The 27490-nt window shown below is 40.0% G+C and overlaps 3 protein-coding genes across 3 annotated transcripts; all 3 read left to right on the top strand.

The window, feature by feature from the left end:
• Positions 1-10382: 10382 nt before the first annotated feature.
• Positions 10383-11896, top strand: LOC108883630 (eotaxin). Its single transcript, XM_018676992.2, has 3 exons — positions 10383-10700; positions 10795-10912; positions 11437-11896. Exons 1-3 carry the CDS (start codon positions 10634-10636, stop codon positions 11663-11665), a joined length of 414 nt encoding a protein of 137 aa, XP_018532508.1. The 5' UTR covers positions 10383-10633; the 3' UTR covers positions 11666-11896.
• A 3368-nt stretch (positions 11897-15264) lies between these two features.
• Positions 15265-17249, top strand: LOC127138917 (uncharacterized). Its single transcript, XM_018676987.2, has 3 exons — positions 15265-15487; positions 15596-15710; positions 16244-17249. Exons 1-3 carry the CDS (start codon positions 15421-15423, stop codon positions 16698-16700), a joined length of 639 nt encoding a protein of 212 aa, XP_018532503.1. The 5' UTR covers positions 15265-15420; the 3' UTR covers positions 16701-17249.
• Positions 17250-23512: 6263 nt separating this feature from the next.
• LOC108883628 (eotaxin) lies at positions 23513-25068 on the top strand. Its single transcript, XM_018676986.2, has 3 exons — positions 23513-23874; positions 23984-24098; positions 24560-25068. The coding sequence occupies exons 1-3, from the start codon at positions 23808-23810 to the stop codon at positions 24813-24815; spliced, it is 438 nt and encodes a 145-aa protein (XP_018532502.1). The 5' UTR covers positions 23513-23807; the 3' UTR covers positions 24816-25068.
• The last annotated feature ends 2422 nt before the right edge of the window (positions 25069-27490 follow it).

The following is a 27490-nucleotide window of genomic DNA, read 5'->3' as shown; positions in this document are numbered from 1 at the left end:
AAAGAGAGAGGGATGGATGGACAAAAGGAAAGATGGAGTCATCATGAGTAACTGGAGTTTGCCCAAACAGTGACAGTCCTTTGGCAGAGAGAGGAGGGAAAGATGCCCAGCTCAGAGCTCAATCATTTCCTGCTTGCTCAGTGCCTTATATCGATAGACTGGCTGAGATCAAGGAGAATATGAATAGGGATTTAGACTTCTTTGTCATACAATATGGATCACACAGGGCCGCTGTCATCAGATTTCTAGTCTTATTGAGGTCTGTAGTCACTGATGCCTCGCTGACAGTTAATCCTTGTCCGATAGCGACCAAAACTGTTTAGGGAAAGTCTCACCTTCAACGATAATTATTTTCTAGAGCAGGAAAATTCTGTGTCACAGTAGGAGCAGCACAGGTGTAAATATTACAGTACATGATGGCTGAATTCTATTTAGCTGCTTCAGTTTTTGGGTTCTGGTATTTTTCATGCTGGCTCAAGGTCGTGCCAAGTGCTTTCATGTGATCATGAGTGTCCTGGTTATGATCAGGTATTTGGAATATATATATTTGGAATGTTTTGCGATAAGCCTTTAGGTTTGAGAGACCTACTCATCCTTATCCAGGTCTCTGATCATTTCCTGCCATCTGTACAGGTCTGTCCTCATCTCAAGTTAGATAGTAGTTAGTCAGTGAAACAACAAATATGATGGTAAATTATGTACATTATGAAGATCAACATGCTGAAGGAAGAACCTGTAATCAATAATGCAATGCAGATCATAAATTGTATTATCGCTCTTGTTTTCCATTACTGGTGATTAGATGGAGAGCTAACTTTACTACAGTGCTATGACAGTTCAAAATATCTGCAGTGAAAAAAGCCAGAAAGAGTTAGTGTTTTATTGTTTATGTCATAAAAACAAATGTTCACAGGAGTTAGTTTAAACATGTATTTACCACATTTCTCTGTAATGTAGAATGCTGACAGTTAGCTAAAAAGTGAAGGGGTGTGCAGATTCACACTTAACTACAATGAAACTTAACTATACTAAAAGTAAACTAAACTATAACAAAGGAAAACTAAACCAGACTAATATATATCAAAAATAAACCTAAGTGAAAAAAAGTAGCAAAAGTTGTGGGCTATACACAAAATTATTCCATTTTCAGGTAGCATGAAGGCAGTTGAATATCCTACTGCTCTGACTTAATTCAATAGAGAGAAGTGCAGGTGTGGTCAAAGTCTGCCTCTTGGAAAATGTCTTAAGTAAAATGTGATTCAAAGTTCAAATCCAAAAAACTAGTTCACCGAAGCCTTGTAAGGAACCGTGGATTCCTCTTTCACCTTTACTTTGCACACACACAAACAAAATTATGTACACAAAGCAAATACACACGTCGGCGTGATTTGTCACCATCTCTCTTGGCACGGACAGGCCTGCGCTAATGGACGGACACTCTTTGTGTGCTAAACAAATTAGCTCCATTACTAAGAGACAGACAGTGAGGGTGAGAGAGAGAGACAGACGGAGAGAAAGAGAGAGGTTCAAGATAAGGGATTTAGAGGGAGATAAATGTAGTGAAAGGTAAACATAAAAAGGAAGAAGAGCAGGGAAGAGATTTATGCATAGTTTACAGTGAAGAAGAGAAGAGCTGTCTTATCAAGCACAATTTTGAATGTATGTGTCAGTGTGTGTGTGTGTGTGTGTGTGTGTGTGTGTGTGAGCAGGGCTCAACATCTAAGCACTTCGATCCCTCGTGAGAGAGAGTAAATGTGCATTATCGTCCATCCATCACTCACTCATTACTCATTCACTTACTTACTCTCACACACACACACACACACACATACACACACAAGGAGCACATACATGAATGCTGATAGGCCCTAATATGTGCACTTAACACCAGACTGGATGTGAGTGAGACACATTTATCTCCATGCAACTGTGAAACAGTGCTGAGTGCATCTGCGAATGTGTGTATGTGCGAAGGGGCGAATGTGATCCGCCAAAGTTTCAGGTCAAAGCAATTGTCTCTCAAATGATTGGTTCATAATCTGATTGACAGGCAGACTCCCTCCTCTCCTCTGTCTTCTCCTCTCTTTCCCATCATTTGTCATCCATTTTCATTCTTCTCCATTATCCCTCCCTCCTGCTGTATACATTTCTCTGTTCCTTTCACACCCTCTCACCTCTTCTTGTCTGCTACTCCTTTCAGTCCTTCCACCCCTTTTTAGCGTCATGTTTGCCCTCACCTCCCCTTCGCTCCTCTCTATCCTGTCTCACTCTTGATGATATAAACACATCATTCTGTCTGCGCTGTGATCGCATTACCTTTGGTAACGCTGCTTATAACCACAGCACCTCCGCCATCTGGAAGTATGTTTGTGTGTGTGTGTGTGTGTTTGTGTGTACAACCTCCTCCGTACAAACGTGGCCTCTACGGTCAAAGTGAATGGAATCAGAAGCACAAAGAAGCACTTTCCCCTCAGTGATGGTAGTACAGTAGTGGCCTTGAATGTTTTCACTAGAATTACTACAGTCACATAGAATTGTGTGAAGAGCGAAGGTTGATGCTTTTCAGTGCTGACGTGCTGCATCAACAGAGAGATATCAGCTAGACCACCCAGTAATAGAGTGTTCTTAAGGTTATGTAAGGTTCCCATGCTCACATGGAATCAGCTCTGACCTGACTATATATATATATATATGTACAAAAATCATTTTTGGAAAGAAGTGTGTGTAAAAATACTCAAAGAGTGTCATGCTAGTCATGTCCCTGAATGTACATGTGTGTCATCCTCCCTTTCTTTCTCTCCAAGTCGCTGCTGTTCTCTAGCTAATAAAAGCTAGAAATGCTCTAAAACTAAAAGCTCATTGGCTGTAAAAGACAGGTTACACCAATGACAAGGCATCAGTCTGTAACGGAGCAAATATATCCACAATGTCAGCCATATGGATGACTGAAATATGTTTTAGCTTGAGATAGAACTATTTAAAAGCTTTTCGATATATTTTGTACAGATCTTCATGGTCTCCAGAGGATGAATCTGGCCACCATTAGTTGGACTTTTATGATCCTTTTATGATCATTTATGATTGCCATGAACACATATTCATGTGCCCCTCAGGATGAATTGCAATAAGTTTTCATCTAGTGCCACCATCAGATGAAAATTTCAATTTTGTTTATGACCTAGTACCTGCAGAATCAATTACATTCCCATCAGTGTCAGCTGGAATTTCTGTTTGTGCTAATTAGCAAATTTATGCAAATATGCTCGATTAAGATGGTAAACATGGTAAATATTATACTTGCAAAATATCACCATGTTAATGTTGTCATTATAATATTTTAGCATTTAGCTCAAAGCACAGCTATGCTATGCCTCACAGAACTGCTAGTTAGTTGTCTCAGGGTCGCAGCTTCAGATTTAAATCTATCAACTTGTTGTCACAGGGAAGACTTAGCTGATCTGCCACACCATCTTCATTAGCACAGTTGGCAGAGTGCGCTTTAAAAAAAAATCATCTAAGATAAGAAACATCAGAAGAAAACAGTCAACTGGAAGATGATCATATTGATCCTGTTAAGTAAAGGCTCAGCACAGAGCTGGTGAGAACACTGAGGAAAGATTTTGAAGATGGTTTTAACTTTTCCCTGATTGTATGTTCTAGTCTTTGGATAAATGTTGGAGAGAAGCTACTGTGGAGTTCAAAGTGAGTTGGACCCTTTGCACTTCCAAGGTTGAGGCCATTGTACCCTAATCAAATAGAGGGTGATCGATCTGATAGTCCCCAGTTAGAGCAGGGCTTTCTTACCTCTGGCCGACCAACCTCTAACATTTATATGGATGTATTTACAGTAAGAAATCAAGCGGCCAGGGGAGAAGGCCAACCAGCAATGCAAAGCACATACTCACTGTAGGCTGAGGGAAAACACTTTACCGAATTCTCCTTTGACATTATCATAGAGATTTAATGATATGCTATAGGCCTCATTTAAACTCTTAGCAGCTGCCTGGGATCTATAGTGCCATGTCACTCAACAATCAATATCTCTTGCACACACACTCTCTCTCACACGTACACACACCCTGGGAGGAATCTCTCTTATCGGGAAACATCAGATCAAGCAGATACACTTGAATGGCTATTGGGGCCAGATTGACTCACAGTGAGGGGACTCAGGATCAATGTTTTTGCTTGCAAGCCAAACTCATCCTGCTCTGGTGTGTGTGTGTGTGCGCGTGTGTTTTAGTGTGTATCCAGGGAGCACTTGCCTGCCCAACCAGCTGTCTGCTTATTCACGGCATATTAATATTAAGATGGTGGTGGCGAAGATCAGAGGACAGACCCGCAACCCTAGAGAAGGGCCGAGTGCATCCGTGGACTCGCCTGACAAGAGAGGCCCCTGGTCAAGCTCCCCTGCTGGGCTCGAGAGACAAAGACAAGTGCCTGTGTTTCCAAACACGGGCCCCTCTTACCACCCAGAGGTCAGGAACTTAGAATAATCTAGCTCAAGCAGGAGGGACCGTGCTTTCTCATGCACACACACACACACACACTAACACACACACATTTAGGGATTAAGGCTTTGATATGACCCTGCTTAACCCCACAGAGGAACAAATAGTGGGGTGTCACAGGGGGAAGAGAGAGCTGTAGGAAGAAAGTTTTGAAGGATGGGGGGTCTATGTGGGTATATAGTCAAAAAAAAAAAAAAAGTGGTGGTGTTGGGGATGGAAAGGGCAATGATGAGACATGTGCTCGACAGAGAGAGAGATCATCCAGAAACAAGAAGCAAGAGGGTGAGATATGAACTAAATGGACTGTATGATCAAAGCAGATAAATAAAGAGAGGGATGAAGAGAGAGGGAGACCTTGCTGCGGTGAGTCATGAATGAGCTTGTTGGTCTAAAAGGGACACATACTCTTTGATCCCCCTCTAGAAATGCTTCTCAAGTACAGCCTCGTCTGATATGCCACCATCAATGGAAGACAAATGACTAACGACCAGACACAATAATCAATCGGTGGATTCATGACCTGCCCTCAGAAAGACACGCAGCACTTTTTTGAGCACAATATCAAACTGGCAGCCTATATTTAAGCAATGTAGCTTCTAAAATGGGGAGTCTAAATTATTCAAAGCCAGCTGACATTTTATCTCTTTAGCCTCACAACCTACTGTATTGCCATGAAGAGCAGAATAATGTCAGCTATAGCCTTGGGGTTGCAGTAGTTGTATTTTTGCCACTCCTACAGGGCTAAATTTGGATGACTCTCTCAATGCCTGTCAAGCTCAGGCTTCCCATTCACTCACTACAGGGGGAAGTACGCCATCTAGTGTATGAGTAGCATGTGGGTGTCACAAAGGCAACTGAAAATGCAGAGGAGGAGATCAGAAAAGCAGATTGTTGTGTGCATCAGATATTCAGTGAGAAGAAGTGATGGTTGACTGAAATAAAAAAGAAGTTTGTGGAATCTCAAAGGACCATGTTAATCTTAAAGGCATTTAAGATCCATTCAATTTCAGTGGGGCAGCACAATAAAATCTTTGTTGTCTCTGTTTTCTTCCTCATTTTTGTGAGAGACTGTGTCAACATTTGCTCAAAAACATGATTTCCCAAAGGGCATCATGATAAAGAGGAAAAAGATGTAGGTGCACATAAATCTTGATAAGTTAATTTTAGATGTTTTCAAGCAGTAAATGCTCACAAAAATGTAGGCCATGTCGTTGTTGGGCCCTTTCTGAACACCTCCCACCCAGTGCGCTTTGTGTACGTGCCGTGTTACTTTCAAGTTCGGTACTGTACACGAGATGCAAAACTAACCACTGCTCATACACTGGAAAACCTCACCCTAGATACTGTGCATGTGAGACTGAAAGTGATTTAATTCACCAATTTTTTTCTTCTTCTACCTCTCCTTTTTGATATTAGGATCCTCTGCAGGACAAGACCACAAGGTTAGAAAATAATGCAGGAGCTGCATAAACTCATATTGAGCTTTAGTGGTGGAACAAATTTGCAGTTAGTCAAATTACCAAAATAACTTGCCATGTAGTAAACATGGGGTTTTTCAAGCAATTAGTGGTATTTAGTCCTGTCTTTTTCCCCAGTTGGTGTAGTAATATTCTGGATATACAATTGTTTTATTATATTTAATTATATATCATAAAAGCACTCATAAGATCATAAAATATAGCATAAGTTTGCTACAGGAAGTTGTACACAACCTTATAGTATTAATTATTTATCACTTAACATATAAGCCTTACATACACTACCAATTAAATTGACTACAACAAACTTGATTTTAAACGTTGGGCTTTTTCTTTTGACAGAATAGAGTGTAAACGCAATCCCCACTAACAACACAAAGCAGTAACACAAAAGAAAAAAGTGACCCCCCCACCACCTCCCAACTAATCGGCCCATTTTACCAAATCTAAGGAGAGGAGTGGACAATTTGCTGTCTATAATAGCATTGGCCCAAAGAGACAGGTTACTGAGGCGGTGAAAACCCGCTCCATCTGAAATGATCGTGCTGGATCAGCTGTGGTATTGCGCGTCTCCCAACCGTGAAGAACTGCGGGCGGAGCGCCGCTATAATTAAAGCGCTTATTGATTAGACTTTTACGCGCTCCTGAGTCCTCTGGACCGTGAGCCGGAGGCGCGGGGCGGGTCACTCTCTCTCACAGACATTCAAATCACCTCAGAGCCGCGAGAGCAATGTCTATGCTAATGCCTATGGTAATATAGCCCACCGTTTTTGAGTCGATTATTGACGCTTTCCGTAAATGGACGGTTGATCCAGAATTGAAGCTTTGTGTGCAAGGGTCAATAGCAGGGAGCAGGAGGTCAGTTTCATTTCAACTCCACCGGTGTCAGGAAATGAATTGGGTATGACTCGGTTAATTGAAATATTAATTGGAAAGCAAATGACATTTCTCAACTCCAACTGGGATTTCTCTCCATTTCCTGGTATTGAGCAGAAATATACAAGATCCATCTATAGCGACCTGGGGGAATAGGTCAGATACCCTCATTTGTTGAGGATCAACCTCTCACTGCTTTCATGTAGGCATTTTTCCTAAGTTTGGGCAAACACTGTGTGTATGTGCGTATGTGTGTGAAGAGAACACAGAGACAGAGATAAAAATGAAAAGAGCATGACACAGTAAAAGTCCTGAGGTAATATAAAAGAGAACTGGCCATTCTTTGCCTGCTGGAACAGAGAATAACAATGGTTGATGGTTGATGGACCTCTTGTGGGTGCTGGTGCCGGGGGCAAAGCAGAACATCATGCAATCAGTCCGAGAAAGGTCGGCGTATTGATCGACATGTATGGCTCCGCTGTTACATATCAAAAACATCTCTGCTCTTCCCAACACATCTCCAGCTTCTGAAAACGACCTGAAGTGCACTGCTCTTTACAGCAGGCCGTCCCCAGACAGCCGTTGGGCCCGTCACGCCGAGGCACCAGCGTCTCTCAGACTCAAAAGCCAGACACATATCTCTTTGTTACAGCATACCTAGCCTTTATAGAAGTTTTCTGGCTGTTTTTCTTGCTCGAGATGAACTTATCAGAATGTGTACACAGACAGAAAGGAGAGGGAGCGAGTTAATCACAAAGTCTGATCGTTATAATTCTGCAAAAAAGAAAGAAAGAAAGAAGACAGAATCTTATATCTTTATCTTCCGAAATGAATCAATAAAATTCCTCAGTGTTGGATAAAGGATAAAATTAAACCTTAATCTCTCTGAAGCTGATTCTTTATTAAACAGAGGCAGCAGACGCAGCCAAATATATCCACCTGATGAGACATTCCTTTAATTACTAGTCTCATTTGTGACCTGTCACTCACTTCATGTCTGTGCCTGTGTGTGTGTGTGTGTGTGTGTGTGTGTGTGTGTGTTTGCTTTGAGCTTTACGCCAACCACCGATGTGTTTCATATCAGGAAATGCTCGTCTGCCACAATCTGCCCCAAAAGTCCGTCCCCATTTCTACTGTAACAGGGTATATAGAGGACGTAACCACGATGTAAGGGGTGTGTGAATCATGCATGAGTGGGTTTGCGCGCATACAGTGTCATCAGAAACTTGTGGTTAGAGGCAGAGGAGTTTGGTTTCCTCATTCATTTTTTCACCTATTCCCCATGCATGGAGATGAGGTGGGGTCACATCTAATGCAGCCTCAAAGTTTGTGTGTGTGTGTGACCGTATGTATGTTCTCAAGCACGCCCTTGTGTCCATGTGTACGGGCTCGACAATGTGCTTCTCATTCCCATTTGCGGTCGATATCGGATGAGGATATGAGAGTCAGTATTGATTGTAATTTCCTGCGATGCTACGTTCCACTTTCTTGCTTTATCAGGAGACTAATTCCTATCAGCTACGCTGTCGGCCAACCAACAGCCCTGGCTGCTGCCCGGGACAACAACTAATGAATAAGAGAAGAACAAATAATCCAGTATTTCTCCCCTGACAAACAGGTTGCCACAGGGATGATAATGATGAGACTGGGATATTGGGTTTGGAGAAATGTGTATGTATGTCTGTGCGAGTGCAAAATACATCGGTGCAGGCAGGTCATTATGTGCATGTGTGCCTGCATGCCTTTGTGGGTTTGTGTATGTTCTCCAGTTTGTGTATTTGTATGCACTTTGTGCTCGGTGAAGGTAAACACCAGCCAAGTCTTCACTGAATTTAATGACTGGACATTTGGGATGACGGGTATTTGTGTGCTTTGGGATTTGCTGTTGTTGACCCGAAGGAGTCAAGGGCACAAAGATAACATTTGCCTTCCATCCTGACAGCAGGTGTTCGGCCAATCAGGTGTTTATTTTTGCTGTCATTGTAGAGCTGGTATAATGATGTGCAGGCTGAGACCAACCAAAGGGCCCAGATACATACCGAAGGTTTCAGTTCTTCTCTGTCCATTCGATTCACACCTGTTAAGTCTCAATTTTTCTTCAGCGCTTTCGTCAATGGATCCTCTTTGTGTTGCTGTTTATCTCTGCCTCTTTGAACACCTTCTGTATATCCCTTTTGGTCTCTCTTTTTTGGTTTCTCACTTAATCCAACCTCATTTCAAGCTTTAGATTGAGTCCATTATACTGTCAGTTTCTCTGGCTTTATAGTTGGTTAAATGCTGTGTTAAAACCCGAGGATTAACGTGTGCCTCCTTCTGAATACACCATTCATGGGCCCTCTTTCCTCAATGTATGCCCTTAAACTGCTCTATAAATGTACTTTTCAACACCACTTCCTCCCTCTTCCATCATAATTTTTTTTTACATTCTTCTTGGAAATTCTAGTGCGGTTTAAAACTAAAACGGCTTTGTCATCATCACAACCACTATCTCTTTTATTAAAGGTCATACACACCTACATAGGTGTTTGCACTTATTCTGGCTGATTGGTCCTCCATGTTCACGCAAACATGAATACCAAACCAATAACATGCTAGCTAGCTGGTAAGATGCAGATGCTAGCCAACTACAATAGCCTATTAGCTAGCTTGGCTAAAAGGACGGTAAGTTTTGAGTTGTGACGACTTGGTTGTGAGACCACGTTGGCAGAGTTTAACAAAGGTTCACCACAGCTAATATGGTAACGTCCTCCATTTTGGATTCGCCATCCTCAAACATTATCACTGTCAAGACGGTGTAGAGTTGTCAACTCAACTTCCTATGTCAAACTTCATCAATACATGCAGGTTTACTTTGCCTCCACAAGCAAATCCACTAATCACAGCAGTTACAGTGAAACAAATTTATTTTGGCAGTATATTTCATAGTTGTACATAGTGACATGAAAGAAATAGAAAAAGCCAAATAGTCAAGGAGATGTCAGTCAAACAGTCTCTGCACACACATGCAATCATGAGAAAGAGCCAAAAATAGTTTCAGCCACCTGTGTGGGTGTATCATGGATGCACAGGGTCATTAAACAGAGTTTGGCTGAGAATGTCACTGTCATTGATGTGTGTGTGGTTGACAACAAATTGAAAGTTAAATCTGTTGCAGATCTTTTTGATAAGGATATGTATCATTTATGTTTAATTCTTCTGAACTAATGAACCGCAAGAAATTTCCCCAGAGCTGATCTAACGTTTAATAAAATTTGATTCTCCTTTCAGCCACCAAACTTTACATACTATCAGCAACTCTTAAAGTAGAGACAACTTGTGGCTTTCAGAGTGAGTGTAGAGGAAACTGACAAGTATTTCTGTGTGTATGTCTATGAAGGTTTGTACTTGCTCCAGTTGTGTTGTGTTGCACGGTGGGCAGGGCTGTGGTTGAACGCTTTGTGTCTCATCTCTAGCTGGTGAGAGGTGAACTCATTGTTTCCTCTCCACACTGCGGCCAAAGTGAATTTTCTCCATGGTGACGAGTTAGAAGTGAGGTGGGGGGAGAGGTGGTGGAAGGGCTCATGTTTTATAAGAGTGAAGATCAAAACTTGAATGATCAGAGAGACAGAAACTTTCAGTAAAGCTACGAACGTACACATTACGCCTGCTGCGTGAGCGAGACCGATTCTGATAACTTCTCAACCAAGCAACAAGATTATTTTCTGAGCGATTCAGATTGTAAACATTTGTTGCTGAGAGATACTACACTCAGTCACCGACTGACTGAAGATGAGATCCAGCCTGGGGTTAGCCTGTCTTCTCTGCTTCATCACATGGATGAGCGTGGTCCATGCAAGTGAGTACTGAAAAAAAAGTACAAAATTGTAATTGTGTGTATGGTCTATAATGTAACGGTACTTAATCTGTCTTTCTCTATGTGTCTTGTTTAGCCCATGGACCTATGTCAAGTTGTCTGTGTGTCAGGTTGTCCAACACCAAAGTCACAGTTAAAAAAATTGTGAATTACACCATCCAGTCTGATGGCATCTGTCCCATGAAAGCTGTAGTGTAAGTGTTCCTGCAATTTCATACTGTATATAAATAGGCCATATATCTACTTAGAACATATGTCCACATGTATTCCCAAATAAATACGGGTAATATTATTTTTTAAAGGTGAGTTCACCTGAATTTGAAAAAAAGAAAGAAAGAAAGAAAGTGGCATCTAGCCACCCAGACATGTTTGGTTTTATCTGTCTAGGTTTTCAGATACAGTAGATAATATATATATTTTTTAAAGTCAACAGAAATATCTCTCTCCAGAAACTGTCCCTATCATTCTGGAAATCCAAAAACAAACTATCCATAACATTTTTTCTGGGAAATAGTCAATTTGAATACAGTTTAGTGGAGATTTCAAAACCTGAACAAACTATCTACATTTTACCTGGCTAATTACCAGTCAAGGTAACTGAGAAAACACATTTCTGTCTTAATTCAAATGAATGGTCCATATAAGAAATTATTAGTAATATATTAATAACAACATTAAAAGTGAATTGCAATGCCATTAACAACTCAATAAATTACAGGTTTCAGACGCAGTCTGGAAAGAGACTTTGCTCCGACCCTAACAACAACTGGGCAAAAAGAGCCATGAAGAAGGTGGACGAGGAGACAAAAGTGCAGCTAAAGGTGGAACAGAATGACGAGGGATCAGCAAGTGGCATCACAATGGCAACGTCCACTACACCAAAAATGCACCATGGGAGTACGGCAGGACAGGAAAGAGGCAGCGGAGGAGAAAATCCAGGGCAGTGAAGAAGTGGCAGAGAGGTCAAAGTTACCACTGCTCTTCCAACTGGATTTATTCTGCTGTGTCACATTAACTGTAAACAAACCTGAAACAAAAACAGACTTTTATATATTATTATTTAATGATTTTTATTTGCAGTATATATTTAAATATATCTTCACCATACATTGTTGTATATATATGTGTGTGTATATTTGTACTTTTCTGTTGCCAATAAAGTCTCTCTGAGAAAATTATGTGTTGTTGTTGTCACATGTGAGGAATTTTAACCTGGTTCTCAGTAGCTCTCACTGTGTTTACACACAGTGCAAGTATCAAATGTAGAGGAAGGAAACCAACATAGACATACCGCTAAACAGAGATAAGAAGTCTAGACATGAACATCATAGATAAGTTTGTTATGTACAAATAGGTATAAACATAAAAAATAAAGAGCACCTGGGCAAACACATAAAAATTACATTTGTACCGTTGTTGTCTGGTCAGTAGCTTTACTGTGCAAGTCTTCTTACTGTCTTTCTCAGCTTTAAAAGTTCAAAGTGGCTGAAGGGATCCCACTCTGATGCAGAGTTGGCTCTGGAGCTCAAAAGCAGAGTTAGGACCTTTTACATTCTACTGATGTGTTACAGGACTCCAATTAGACCCTGAGGTCACAGGCGGTTAAAGTTAAAGCCTGACCAATACTGGATTATTCAGGTACTTTTATGATATGATTGTACAGTATGTTAAGAAAGTATTCAGACCCCTACATGTTCTCACATTTTGTTAGGTTGCAGCCTCGTGCTCAAATTTTTTAATTCATGGTTTCCTCTAGACGATATGCTTAGAATTGAGGCTGAACCGTTTCATCAGACCATTTTGCTTCCTTCTCTCTGACAGGAGAAGTCTCCATACAGTAACTGAAGAACTGGTTGGGAAGTTCCAGCGACTGATAGCTGAACGGTAACATGCTAGCTAGCTGGTACTAACCAGCTACGACAGCCCATTAACTAGCTTGGCTAAAGTGACAATAGGTTTTGAGGACTGGTTTCTGGCAGGGCAGGGTCAAAATGTTCTCACTCCCAACTCGTAACAAAGAGACACTTGGTTAGGACCCTTTGGCATCACTTTTTAATGCACTAGGTACCCCTTCAGCATAAAATGTAACCTACTTTTCAATACCACTTCCTCCCTCTTCCACCATACATTTTTCCTACATTCTTCTTGGAAATTCTACTGTGGTTTAAAACTAAAATTGTCTTGTTACCATCATAACCACTGTCTCTTTCATTAAAGGTCATGCATACCCACGCAGATGTTTTAACTTATTCTTTCTGATTAGTCCTCTGCTAATGATGTGTTGACGCAGTGAAGAGAGAAACAGTCCCATATTCCTGTTTGGGAGCGTTTATACATTAGGAAAGACGTGGCAAAGGAAGAGGGATTAATAAGTGGCATCACAACAGCAATGGAACAGAATGAAGGATCAATGTGACTGTGTCTGCTAGCTAACCAGTAATGTGTTACCTAGCTGGCATGCTGGTGCTAACCAGCCACAATAGCCCATTAGCTAGCTTGGCCAAAGGCACAATAAGTTTTGAGGACTTGTTTCTGTCAGGGCAGGGTCAACATGTTCTCACTCCCAACTCATCACATATGGACACTTGGGCTGATCAGTTTTCCTTTGCATCTCTCTGTGACTTCATGACGTTGTCCATTGAGGTCATGGAAAAGTGGTTAGGAAAGGAGATTATTTTGACTATTGGACTGCAGCCTTGGTCAGGACCCCTTGGTGTCACTTTTTAATTCACTGTCTACCCCTTTAGCATAAACTGTACTTTTCAATAGCACTTCCTCCCTCTTCCACCATACATTTTTTTTCTCCTTTCTTCTTGGAAATTTAGTGTGGTTTAAAACTAAAACTGTCTTCAATTCAATTCAATTTTATTTATATAGCGCCAAATAACAACAAAAGTCATCTCAAGGTAAGAAAATAGTGAAGTATTAATTGCAAACGTAGCACACAACTACAGGAAAGGGAAGATATTGAGTTAGTAACATGTAATATGGGATATGAATCCATACTGATGGCGAGGGGGAGAGAGAGAGAGAGAGAGAGAGAGAAAAGCTTTTTGTGTCATGGGGAATCTCCCGGCAGTCTAGGCCTATTGCAGCATAACTAAGGGATGGTTCCAACCAACTATAAGCTTTATCAAAAAGGAAAGTTTTAAGCCTACTCTTAAAGATCTTGTCACCATCATAACCACTATCTGTTTTATTAAAGGTCAAGCACACCCACATTGATATTTTCTGTTATCCTGGATGATTAGTCTTCCTCTGTGTTCACCCAGTGGAAAAAGAAACAATCCCATTTTCCAGTTTGGGAGTATTCATACATTAGTCCCCAGTTACATTGTTTGCCCCGGTGTTATTACACCAGATATATAATCTAAATTAGCCTCTTTTGTTGTGTTACATTTTGTAGCAGTTTGTTACCAGGTAAAACCAGATGCAAACACTCTACAGCTCCTATAAAATTAGCTGAGTTGATATTATTAGTGTTACTATTGGATTTTATTTTGACATAACTGATGGTGCATTTGCAGCTATTCTGCTCTCACTCCCAAGTTGTCATGTGCAGACTCTTGGTCAAGACTTGGTGTCACTTTGTACTGCATTGCAATTTTTCAACTACAGCATGAATGAAGCACTACATCTATTAATACCGGCGCAGGCATCAGAAGGTGGATGACAGACATACAAAAGGCACCGACTGTCACACCAGAGACCAGGTTTCAAATCTGAGTCCTGTCTGTGAGGCTGAGGCAGTAGAATTGTTTTGGTTAACATTAAGAAAAGATCATGGTTTGTTTTAGTATAAATAAATACGATGAGTGTGAAGTCACTGTGAACTTTTTTCTATATTAAACCAGACCATGATCAACTTTACCTGACAACTTGGGCATGTGACCATATTGGCAGGATTTAACAAAGCTGGATGGTGCAACACAGCTAATATGGTAACTTCCTCCATTTTGGACCCACCATCCTTAAAGGTCATCACTGTCAAGAAGGTTTAAAGTTATCAAACAATCCAACTTAATATGTTGAACTTCACTAGAGTCGAGCTTTACTTGGAGATTTACTTTGCCTCCACAAGCAAATCCACTAATCACAGCAGTAACATTGAAACAAATTTATTTTTAACATAAGTATGTAAATTAAGTATTATTCAGCATTTAATAAAAGTCAGTTCTCCTTTCCAAAATTTACATACTATCACTGACTCCTACAGTAGAGGCAACTTGTGGATTTACAAATGAGTGTAGGTAAACAGACAAATATTTCTTGTCAGTTGTATGTGTGTATGTGTATACATATCTATAAAGCTTTGTACTTTGAGTGATGCTCCGGTTGTATGTGTTGCATGGTGGGCAGGGCTGTGGTTGAACGCTTTGCTTCTCGTCTCTGGCTGGTGAGAACTCATCGTTTCCTCTCCCCACTGTGCGGCCAATGTGACGACCTCTGTGCTGACGGGTTAGAAATGAGGTGGGGGGGGGGCAATGGAGGGACTCATGTTTTATAAATGAGGATCAAAACTTGAATGATAAGAGAGACAGAGATTTTCGTTAAAGCTACGAACGTACACATTACACCTGCTGTGTGAGCGAGACTGATTCTGACAACTTGTCAACCAAGCAACAAGATTATTTTCTGAGCGATTCAGATTGTAAATGTTTGTTGCTTAGAGATACTACACTCAGTCACAGACTTACTGAAGATGAGATCCAGCCTGGGGTTAGCCTGTCTTCGCTGCTTCATCACATGGATGAGCTTGGTCCATGCAAGTGAGTACTGAAAAAAAGTACAAAATTGTGATTTAGTGTATGGTCTGAATGTTTATCAAGGCAAAATTAAGGGTACTTAATCTGTCTTTCTCTATGTGTCTTGTTCAGCCCATGGACCTATGTTAAGCTGTTGCCTTAGGTGGTCCAAAACCATAGTCCCACTTAACCGAATCAAGCATTACATCATCCAGACTGAAGGAATCTGTCCCAGAAACGCTGTAGTGTAAGTAGTCCTGCAATGTCATACTGTATAAAACAAAGTCACAGAATAAATGTCCACATGTATTCCCAAATAAATTAGATTTTTAAAAGGTATCCAGCCATGCAGACAATTTTGGTTTTATTTGTCCAGGTTTGCTGACACAGTAAATTATATTTAAAAACTGGCAATGTCTCTTTCCAGAAAGTGTCCCTGTCATTTTGGAAATCCAAAAACCTAACGGATAGTTCATTTGAAAACAGTTCACTCCGAGAACTATGCATTGTTCAGAGCATCAGGGACCCTGTTTGCAAAGAGATGATGCTGCTGTTTAATTTTTTATTTATTTATTTATTTTTTAAATACTAAATTTCAGTGCATAGAGCCTGGATATTTCCAAGCCTGAGCAAACTGTCTACATGGCCAAATACCATTGGAGGTAAATGAGAAAACACATTTTTGTTATAATTTCAATTAATTTGGAAATTATTAGTCGGTACTTAAAACAACATTAAAAGTGAATCGCAATGCCAGTAACAACTCACAATTAATTGCAGGTTTCTGACGCAGTCTGGACTAAGACTTTGCGCCGACCCTGGGAGCGACTGGGCAAAAAGAGCCATGCAGAAGTTGAACGAGAAAGCAAGAGCGTTGCTAAAGGTGAAACAGAATGAACAGGAATCAACAGGTGGCATCACAGCAGCAATGTCCACTACACCAAAAATGGAGCATGAAAGAAGGGCAGGACAGGAAAGAGGTGGCAAAGGAAGAGGTGGAGAGGTGCTGAAGGTGGAACAGAATGAAGAGGGATTAACAAGTGGCATCACAACAGCAATGTCCACTACACCAATATTGCACCATGCAGGAAGGGCAGGACAGGAAAGAGGTGGCAAAGGAAGAGGTGGAGAGGTGCTGAAGGTGGAACAGAATGAAGAGGGATTAACAAGTGGCATCACAGCAGCAGTAGAACAGAATGAAGGATCAATGTGGCTGTGTCTGCTAGCTAACCAGTAACGTGCTACCTAGCTGGCATGCTGGTGCTAACCAGCCACAATAGCCCATTAGCTAGCTTGGCCAAAGGCACAATAAGTTTTGTTGTTTCTGTCAGGGCAGGGTCAACATGTTCTCACTCCCAACTCATCACATATGGACACTTGGGCTGCGGTGCAACAGTCCTTTTTGCTTAGGAAGGTTCCAAACTGAGTGAGATGAGCCAGAAGCATCTCAGTGGCAGCCATGATGAGCTGGTCCAGTTCTCTAAATGTTAAGGAAAGGAGCTCCAGTGCTTCCTGTCTTATCTCCTTTAGCATAGGATACACTGGACCTTCCTTTACAAAAGGAAAGGAGAGAATGCCGTCCCATAATGCTTTGCAGCTGCAATGTTTAAAGCAGCGTACAACAGAGCACCTGCTCAATGTTTGTGACACGATCCAAAATCCTTCCACCTTCTAAAAAAATAAATTTTCTTTACTAAATAAGGTCAAAGCAACAGGAGACCTTATTGAATTGTAGCCTACAGCACTGAGTTTGTCACTGTACATGTCTTCCACATGTTATAAATAAAGTTGGTTTAAAAAAAAGCCTAGTGCAAGTGTAATTGAATTCTCTAAATACAGCGGTTCTCTTTTCCTAATTCCTTGTAAGTTTTCCTTTGCATCTCTCTGTGACTTCATGACATTGTCCATTGAGGTCATGGAAAAGTGGTTAGGAAAGGAGATAATTTTGACTATTGGACTGCAGCCTTGGTCAGGACGCCTTGGTGTCATTTTTTAATTCGCTGTCTATCCCTTTAGCATAAAATGTACTTTTCAATAGCAACTAAAACTGTCTTCAATTCAATTCAATTCAATTCAATTTTATTTATATAGTGCCAAATAACAACAAGAGTCATCTCAAGGCACTTATCATGTAGAGCAGGTCTAGACCATACTCTTTAAAAAATGGTAGTTACAGAGAGAGACCCAACAGATCCCACCATGAGCAAGCACTAGGCGACAGTGGCAAGGAAAAACCTCCTTTTAAGAGGCAGAAACACAGGTTCCATGTAAAAAATGTAAAGTGATACCAGTAATACAGTAGTAGTAATGATAGTAGTGATAATTAAAGTATTAATTGCAAACAGAGCAATAAAAATAGTAGCAGTACAAGTAATTTCTAATTATAGCAGCAGGTGTTGAGTGGGGTTGTAGGAGCAGCAGGAGACTCCAGAGGCAGAAATACTTGCAGAAAGTGACAGAAGAGGAGAGAGAGACGGAAGAGCACACGACTACGGGAAAGGGAAGATATTGAGTTAGTAACATGTATTATGGGATATGAATCCATACTGATGGCGAGGGAGAGAGAGAGAGAGAGAAAGAGAGAGAGAGAGAGAGAGAGAGAGAGAGAGAAAAGCTTTTTGTGTCATGGGGAATCTCCCGGCAGTCTAGGCCTATTGCAGCATAACTAAGGGATGGTTCCAACCAACTATAAGCTTTATCAAAAAGGAAAGTTTTAAGCCTACTCTTAAAGATCTTGTCACCATCATAACCACATTCTGTTTTATTAAAGGTCAAGCACACCCACATTGATATTTTCTGTTATCCTGGATGATTAGTCTTCCTCTGTGTTCACCCAGTGGAAAAAGAAACAATCCCATTTTCCAGTTTGGGAGTATTCATACATTATTCCCCAGTTACATTGTTTGCCCCGGTGTTATTACACCAGATATATAATCTAAATTAGCCTCTTTTGTTGTGTTACATTTTGTAGCAGTTTGTTACCAGGTAAAACCAGATGCAAACACTCTACAGCTCCTATAAAATTAGCTGAGTTGGTATTATTAGTGTTACTATTGGATTTTATTTTGACATAACTGATGGTGCATTTGCAGCTATAACACTCCCAACTTGTCATGTGCAGACACTTGGTCAAGTGTCACTTTGTAATGCACTGCAATTTTTCAGCTACGGCATGAATGAAGCTCCACAAGCAAATCCACTAATCACAGCAGTTACATTGAAACAAATTTATTTTGGCTGTAAATTTCATACTTGTACATATTGACATGAAACAAATACAAAAAGCCTAACAGTCCAGGAGATGTCAGTCAAACAGTCTCTGCACACATGTACGTTACATGGTGGGCAGGGCTGTGGTTGAACACTTTGTGTCTCATCTCTGGCTGGTGAGAGGTGAACTCATTGTTTCCTCTCCACACTGCGGCCAAAGTGACGACTTCCATGGTAATGGCTTAGAAGTGAGGTGGGAGTGAGGAGGGGGGGGTTCATGTTTTATAAGAGTGAAGATAAAAACTCAGAGAGACAGAGATTTTCGTTAAAGCTAAAAACATGCACATTACACCTGCTGTGTGAGCGAGACTGATTCTGACAACTTCAACATTTGTTGCTTAGAGATACTACACTCAGCTACTGACGGACAAAGCCACAGAATAATCCTGAAGATGAGATCCAGCCTGGGGTTAGCCTCTCTTCTCTGCTTCATCACATGGATGAGCTTGGTCCATGCAAGTGAGTACTGAAAAAAAAGTACAAAATTGTGATTTAGTGTATGGTCTGAATGTTTATCAAGGCAAAATTAAGGGTACTTAATCTGTCTTTCTCTATGTGTCTTGTTTAGCCCAAGGACCTGTGTCAAGCTGTTGTCTTAGGTGGTCCAAAACCATAGTCGCACTTGACCGAATCATGAATTACACCATCCAGTCTGAAGGAATCTGTCCCATAAAAGCTGTAGTGTAAGTAGTCCTGCAATGTCATACTGTATAAAACACAGTCATACAGAATAAATGTCCACATGTATTCCCAAATAAATTTGATTTTTAAAAGGTATCCAGCCATGCAGACAGTTTTGGTTTTATTTGTCCAGGTTAGCTGACGCAGTAAATTATATTTTAAAAGTGTCCCTGTCATTCTGGAAATCCAAAAACCTAACTGTTAGGACTTTTTTCTACTGGAGAATAGTCTCTTTGAAAACAGTTTATAGTGAAAACTGTGTTTTATTCAAAGTATCAAGGACCCTGTTTGCAAAGAGATGCTGCTGTTGATTTATTTTTTAAATACCAAATTTTAGTGCATAGACCCTGGATATTTCCAAGCCTCTATCTACAATCTACCTGGCCTAATATCACAGGAGGTAAATGAGAAAACAGATTTTTAAAATTTTAATGAATAAAGAAATTATTAGCCTGTACTTAAAACAACATTCAAAGTGAATTACAATGCCATTAACAACTCACAATCCATTTGCAGGTTTCAGACGCAATCTGGAAAGATAGTTTGCTCCAAACCTCACAGCAACTGGGCAAAAAGAGCCATGCAGAAGGTGGACGAAGAGACCAAAGCGTTGCTAAAGGTGGAACAGAATGAAGAGGAATTAACAAATGACAACAAACAAGCCCTGTCCACTACACCAAAAATGCACCATGGAAGAAGGGCAGGACAGGAAAGAGGTGGCAGAGGAAGAGGATCCAGGGCAGTGAAGAAGTGGCAGAGAAGACGTGGCTGAGGAATCTTAAGACAAAGTCACCTCTGCCAACACACATCGCTCCTTTCAGTTGGACTTGGCCTGCAATATCACATATATCAACTATAAACAAAACTGAAACAAAAATAGACTAATATATTATTATATTAATGATTTAATATGCAGTATATATTTAAATATATATTGACCATACATTGTTGTATTAAGGTGTGTCTATGTTGAAATGTACATGTGGCTCTTCCCACTGTCAGTTGCCAATAAAATCTTTCTGAGGTGATGATGTTATGTTGTTATGAACAAACACACACGTAAAGAATTTTAAACTGGCTCTCAGTAGCTCTCATTACACACAGTGCAAGTAAGAAATGTACAGGAAGGAAACCAACATAGACATACCGCCAGACAGAAATAACAAGTGTATACATGAATATCATAGATAGAGTTCTTATGTACAACAAGTGGGTACAAACAAAAAAATAGTTAATAGCTTTACTGTGCAAGTCACTCTTACTGTCTTTCTCAGCTTTAAAAGTTCAAAGTGGCTGAAGGGATCCCACTCTGATGCAGAGTTGGCTCTGGAGCTCAAAAGCAGAGTTAGGACCTTTTGCTTTCTACTGATGTGTTACAGGACTCCAATTAGACCCTGAGGTCACAGGCGGTTACAATTAAAGTCTGACCAATACTGGATTATTCAGGTACTGATATGATTGTACAGTGCATTCAGAAAGTATTCAAACCCCTTTCACATTTTGTTATGTTGCAGCCTAATGCTCAAATTGTTTCAGTTCATTTTTCCCTCATGAGTCTACTCTCAACAATACCCTATGATGTCAAGACAAAAACATAATTTTTACATTTTTAAAAACATTTCTTAAACAATAAAAAATGAAATATCACATTGACATAAGTATTCAGACCCTTTACTTAATACTGAAGCACCTTTGGCAGTAATTATCTATCTATCTATTCTCAATCTAAGCTACTCCTGGGTTGTCTTGGCAATGTGCTTAGGGTTGTTGTTCTGACTGAAGGTGAACTGTTGGCCCAGTCTGAGTCTTGAGTGCTCAGGACCAGGTTTTCATAAAGGACATCTCTGTACTTTTGTTCTATTCAGCTTTCCACCAACTCAGTCTCTCTGGCTCTGTCACTGAAAAATACCACCACTCTTCAGTGTTCAATTTCCCCCAGACATGACACTTGGAATTGAGGCTGAATCATTCAGTCTTAGTTTCATGAAACCATTTTGTTTCTCTGTGCAATCCCCAAGCTTTTTTCATGTGTCTTTCACTTCATAAAGTCGGGATGGTTGTCCCTCTGGAAGTTTCTTCCATCTCCACACAGTTAAATTAACAATAAACATGCTAGCCAGCTACAATAGCTCATTAGCTAGCTTGGCTAAAAGGACGATAAGATTTGAGGACTGGTTTCTGGCAGGGCGGGGTCAACATGTTCTCACTCCCAACTCATCACATCTGGACACATGGTCAGGACCCCTTGGTATCACTTTATTATTCACTGGGTAGCCTTTTAGCATAAAATGTACTTTTCAATACCACTTCCACCCACTTCCACCATAATTTTTTTCTCCTTTCCTCATGGAAACTCTAGTGTGGCTTAAAACTAAAACTGCTTTGTTGCCATCATAACCACTATCTCTTTCATTACAGGTCATGCACACCCACACAGATGTTTTCACTCTTTCAATCTGATTAGTCCTCTGCTAATGATGTTAGATGCAGTGGAGGGAGAAACAACCCATATTCCAGCTTGGGACCAGCAACCATCTTAAGCACAGCTCATCACATATGGATGCTTGGTTAGGACCCCTTGGTGTCATTTTTTGGGTGCCTTTTTAGTATAATTCTTCAACATGCAGAGAACACTACAGCATGAATTAGGGATATATCTATTAACACCAGCTCAGGCATCAGGAGGTTTGAGTGGATGGTGGAGATACAGAAGGCATGACTGTCACACCAGAGACCAGGTTTCACATCCATAGTCTTGTCTGTGGTTCGGTTGAGGCAGCAAAAACGTTTTGGTTGACGCTAAAGAAAGATAATGGTTTCGGTTAAATATAGATGAACATGATGAGTGTGAAGTAACTATTAACCTTTTTCTGTATTAAACCAGACCATGATCAACTCTAACCAAATGGGTTGGGTGCCTAGTAACCATTAAAAGTGCCATAATGCTGTAGTCACTATAAATGGATATTTTACCGCATAATCTGACATTTTGTTGGAAAACAAATATGTCGTCTGTGAACATTTCACTGAGACTTTCAGAATAAACATATTTGCAACTTGCCAAGTCTATAAATTGACAATATATTTTTTCTGATGTTTGATAAAAAAAATATATATAATAATGTTTTATACAAAGTGTATTTGCTGTTGCAGTTTAGTTGTATTGAAGCATACTTTTGAGGTGACAGCTCTCATATCAAACTGCACATTCAAAAATGACACTAAAGGGATCCTCACCAAATATCTGTATGTGACAACTTGGGTGTGAGACCATGTTGACAGGGTTTAACAAAGCTGGATGGTTCACCACAGCTAATATGGTAACTTCCTCCATTTTGGACTCACCATCCTCAAAGGTCATCACTGTCAAGAGGGTTTAGAGTTGTCAACCCAACTTCGCATGTCAAACCTCACCAAGCTCTGTTTGCAGATTTACATTGCCTCCACAAGCAAATCCACTGATCCTAGCAATTCCTATCAAACAAATAAATTTTGGCTGGAAATTTCGCAGTTTTACATACTGATATGAAACAAACAGCTTACAAAAATAAGATGCCAGTCAAACAGTCTCTGCACACACATGCCATCATGAGAAAGAGCCAAAAATAGTTTCAGCCACCTGTGTGGGTGTATCATGGATGCACAGGGCCATTAAACAGAGTTTGGCTGAGAATGTCACTGTCATTGATGTGTGTGTGGTTGACAACAAAATGAAAGTTATTTTGACTTAAACCTGTTACAAACCTTTTTGTAGGAATATGTATCATTTATTTTTCATTCTTCTTAACTAATGAACTACAAGAAATTTCCCCAGAGCTGATCTAACGTTTAATAAAATTCCATTCTTTTTTCAGCCACTAAACTCTACATACTATCAATGATTCTTGAAGTAGAAGCAACGTGGCTTAAAAAGTGAGTGTAGTGGAAACTGACAAGTATTTCTTGTTAGTTGTATGTGTGAATGTGTACACATATCTATGAAGGTTTGTACTTTGAGTGATGCACCAGCTGTATGTGTTGCATTGTGGGCAGGGCTGTGGTTGGTCTATTTCTCATCTCTGGCTGATGAGAGGTGAACTCATTGTTTCCTCTCCCCACTGTGACTACCCTCCACACTGACGGGTTAGAAGTGAGGTGGGAGTGAGGTGGAGGGGCTCATGTTTTATAAGAGTGAAGATCAAAACTTGAATGATCAGAGAGACAGACACTTTCACTAAAGCTACAAATGTACAATGTGTACATTTGTACGCCTGCTGTGTGAGCGAGACTGATTCTGATATCTGCTAAACCAAGCCAGGAGATTATTTTCTGAGTGATTCAGATTGTAAACATTTGTTGTTTAGAGATACTACACTCAGCTACTGACGGACAAAGCCACAGAATAATCCTGAAGATGAGATCCAGCCTGGGGTTAGCCTGTCTTCTCTGCTTCATCACATGGATGAGCTTGGTCCAAGCAAGTGAGTACTGAAAAAAGAGTACGAAATTGTGATTGCGTGTATGGTCCGAATGTTTATCAAAGCAAAATTAAGGGTACTTAATCTGTCTTTCTCTATGTGTCTTGTTTAGCCCATGGACCTGTGTCAAGCTGTTGTCTTAGGTGGTCCACCACCATGATCCAACTTGACCGAATCATGAATTACACCATCCAGTCTGAAGGAATCTGTCCCATAAAAGCTGTAGTGTAAGTAGTCCTGCAATGTCATACTATATAAAACACAGTCATACAGAACAAATGTCCACATGGATTCCCAGATAAATGAGATTTTATCCAGCCATACAGACAGTTTTGGTTTTATTTGTCCAGGTTAGCTGACACAGTAAATGATATTTTTTTTAAAAACGGCAATGTCTCTTTCCAGAAAGTGTCCCTGTCACTGATAACACTTTTTTCTACTGGAAAATAGTTTATAGTGAGAATTGTGCATTATTCCCTGTTTGTAAAGAGATGCTGCTGTTGAAACACCAAATTCATATTTCAAAACCACAACAAACTATCTACATGGCCACACATCGCTTTAGGTACATGAGAAAACGCATTTTTGTTTTAATTCAAATGAACAATCCATTTAAGAAATTTTAGTCTGTACTTAAAACAACATTAAAAGTGAATTGCAATGCCATTAACAACTCAATCAATTACAGGTTTCAGACGCAGTCCGGAAACAGACTTTGCTCCGACCCTAACAACAGGTGGGCAAAAAGAGCCATGAAGAAGGTGAACGAGAAAACAAAAGCGTTGCTAAAGGTGGAACAGAATGAACAGGGATCAGCAAGTGACAACAAACCAGCAGTGTCCACTACACCAAAAAAAGAACCACTGAAGAAGGGCAGGACAAGAAAGAAGGTGCAGAGGAAGAGGTCAAGGGCAGTGAAGAGGTGGCAGAGAAGACGTGGCTGAGGAATCATAAGACAAGTCAGAAAGTCAGAGTCACCTCTGCCAACACACATTGATCTTTCCAAGAGGACTTGTCCTGCTATATCACATTAACTATAAACAAACCTGAAACTGAGTTTTATATATCATTATATTGAAAATTGAATATGTACTGTGTATTTATATATATATTGACCTTTTATATATGTACGTCTGTGTCAGAGTGTATATATATAAAGTCTCAATAAACAACAATAAAGTCTCTCGGATTAAATGATGTGTTGTTATGAACGAATGGAACATAATTTGAATCAGAATTGACCAAGTATGTGGGTATGAGGAATGTTAACCTGGTTCTCAGTAGCTCTCACTGTGTTTACACACAGTGCAAATAACAAAGGTACAGGAAGGAAACCAACAAAGACATAGTACTAAACAGAGATAAGAAGTTTAGACATGAACATCATAGATACAGTTGTTATATACAACAATTAGGTATTAACATAGAACATACAGATCAGCTGAACAAACATACATGGCTTATGTATCTGTTCATGAGTGCCTGATGTGACATACAGTGCTCTATAGCACTTAAAATAGTGCTCAGATAAATTACCATGGAACAGGGTGTTTGGGGTTTTATATTATTTTCCTTACTGAGTTGATAGATGCAAGTCCTAGATCTGAGCAGGCCAGCATTGAGTATACATGGAAACCTGATATGTCTTGTGTCATGCCCAATCCAAACCAGACTTTGATGGACGAGTGGACTCAGTGATTGTCATGATAATTTTGGTCATTAGCCATTGGAAAATGCAGCATACTGTTACTTGTTATCTTTGTTACACATTATCAAATTGAGAATCAGTATGTCATGCCTGCATATCACATCATACTGCACACAGATTACCAAAGAAACTTTCCTGAATGTGAAGTGAATGGAAACCTACAGATAATAATCAGAGGTTAATTTTTGCTTTGGTCATTTGCTAAACACATGCTGTTGCAGTAAGGCAGTGAATTCACATAATACATTTCTTGTTTTGTTTTGGTTTTTTTTTGATAACACAGGCTTTTAGTTTGTAAATTCCAGTATCTAACTGTCTGTAGCTATTAAAAAATGTATATATGTGGAGTTTGACGTAGTAAATGGTATGTTTGATATTTGTGTTATGTTGATGCCTCTCTTTTTCAGGTTTTCAGTGTTTGGTTTCATTTGAAACCGAGGGGCTGCTTTACCACCATTACCACCACATCCTGAGGGCTCGGCATGCCTGTGTGTGAGCAAATGTTTGTGGCTGCCTAATTCAGCTGAAGAGTATTAGTAGAACTGTGTCCTCTCTTCTAAGAAAAGTAAACACAGTGTGACAAAATCTTTCGTCAACTACGTCTGTTGGTGACAACAACATTAATTTAGAACATAAGACTCTTTAGAAGCTACACTAATCAATTATTTTATATTAAGAATAGAAAAAACACTATGTGCGATGTGAAATGTGATGCCTGTATGATGAATCTACAGCTATCACTTGACTACAGTTCCCTTTAGCTTCACTCTCTCATCTACCCTGTCTCCAACTGCATCAAACAGCTGTTTACTGCAAAGAGAAGCTCTGATAAACACTTCTTGCACTTTTCTACCTGCCCAGTATTAAAAATCAGACACTAGCTGGTGAACATAGTGAAGCATTTAGTCACTAAAGACCCACATATTCCCTAAGGGGTTGGTAGAGACCAAAACAGAAGCCACAAGACAGTGAATGGTGGACTTACATTCATCAGGTGGCCAGAAACATGACTCCAGATGAATGCTAATGTAGCTCCATGTCTGGTTGATGTTTAAAAAATAAACTCTTTGCTAATCTGTTTGTCATGTAAACCAGGAGGTAATAAGTTAATGCTGTGTTTACAGCTTGTTGTGCTGCTCTCATGTTGCCAAAAAAATCAACTATCAATATAAAATATAAATCAAAAGACACTGTATATGATTTTTAAGATAGATATTATAGCATTTAAGTTATTCTGAGGAGACACTGTGATACATTATGGAGGTATTTTGGACAAAGACACCCAGGACACTTAAACCTGTATTTAAGTTTAGACAGCCAACTAGGAAGTTCCATTTATGGAGTTGGGGTCAATAGTGCACTCACTCACAGATGTACAGAGTAATATCTGTATTGTCTTTTGCATAATTACTATGAGTGACTATGAGTGATTCTTCTGACATTACCTGTGTGTGTGTGTGTGTGTGTGTGTGTGTGTGTTTGTCCGTAACATAAGGTACGTGTGCACTGGAGAGGTGTTCTGTGGTTAACCTAAAAGGAGGAAAACGCTATCTCACACGATTTCTTTCAACTCCTCACAACATCAAACTGAACTCAAGTCACTGGGGCATGGGAACATTCTCACATATTCTCACACACACACACAGAAAGTAAATATACATTCTCCCACCGTTCAAGTGTCATGTTAAGGCATGAATAATAATCTCTCACTATCTGTGATTGCAGCTATGTGAAGTACTTGAGGATCCCACAATGCTTTGCAAAAAGACAACACATGTTACAATGAACTTTGTCTGATGCTCTTTTATTTAGTGGTTAATGATGACACCATAATGACACATATGCCAGTGGAAAATATATGCAAAAACGCAGCATTGTTGAGCCTAGAACAAGACAGAGAAGTCTGGTCTT

Source organism: Lates calcarifer, linkage group LG4 (assembly GCF_001640805.2).
Source record: "Lates calcarifer isolate ASB-BC8 linkage group LG4, TLL_Latcal_v3, whole genome shotgun sequence".
In the NCBI taxonomy this organism is placed as follows: Eukaryota; Metazoa; Chordata; class Actinopteri; family Centropomidae; genus Lates; species Lates calcarifer.
The sequence above is the reverse complement of the archived record's forward strand: the minus strand, read 5'-3'. Positions and strand labels throughout refer to the sequence as shown.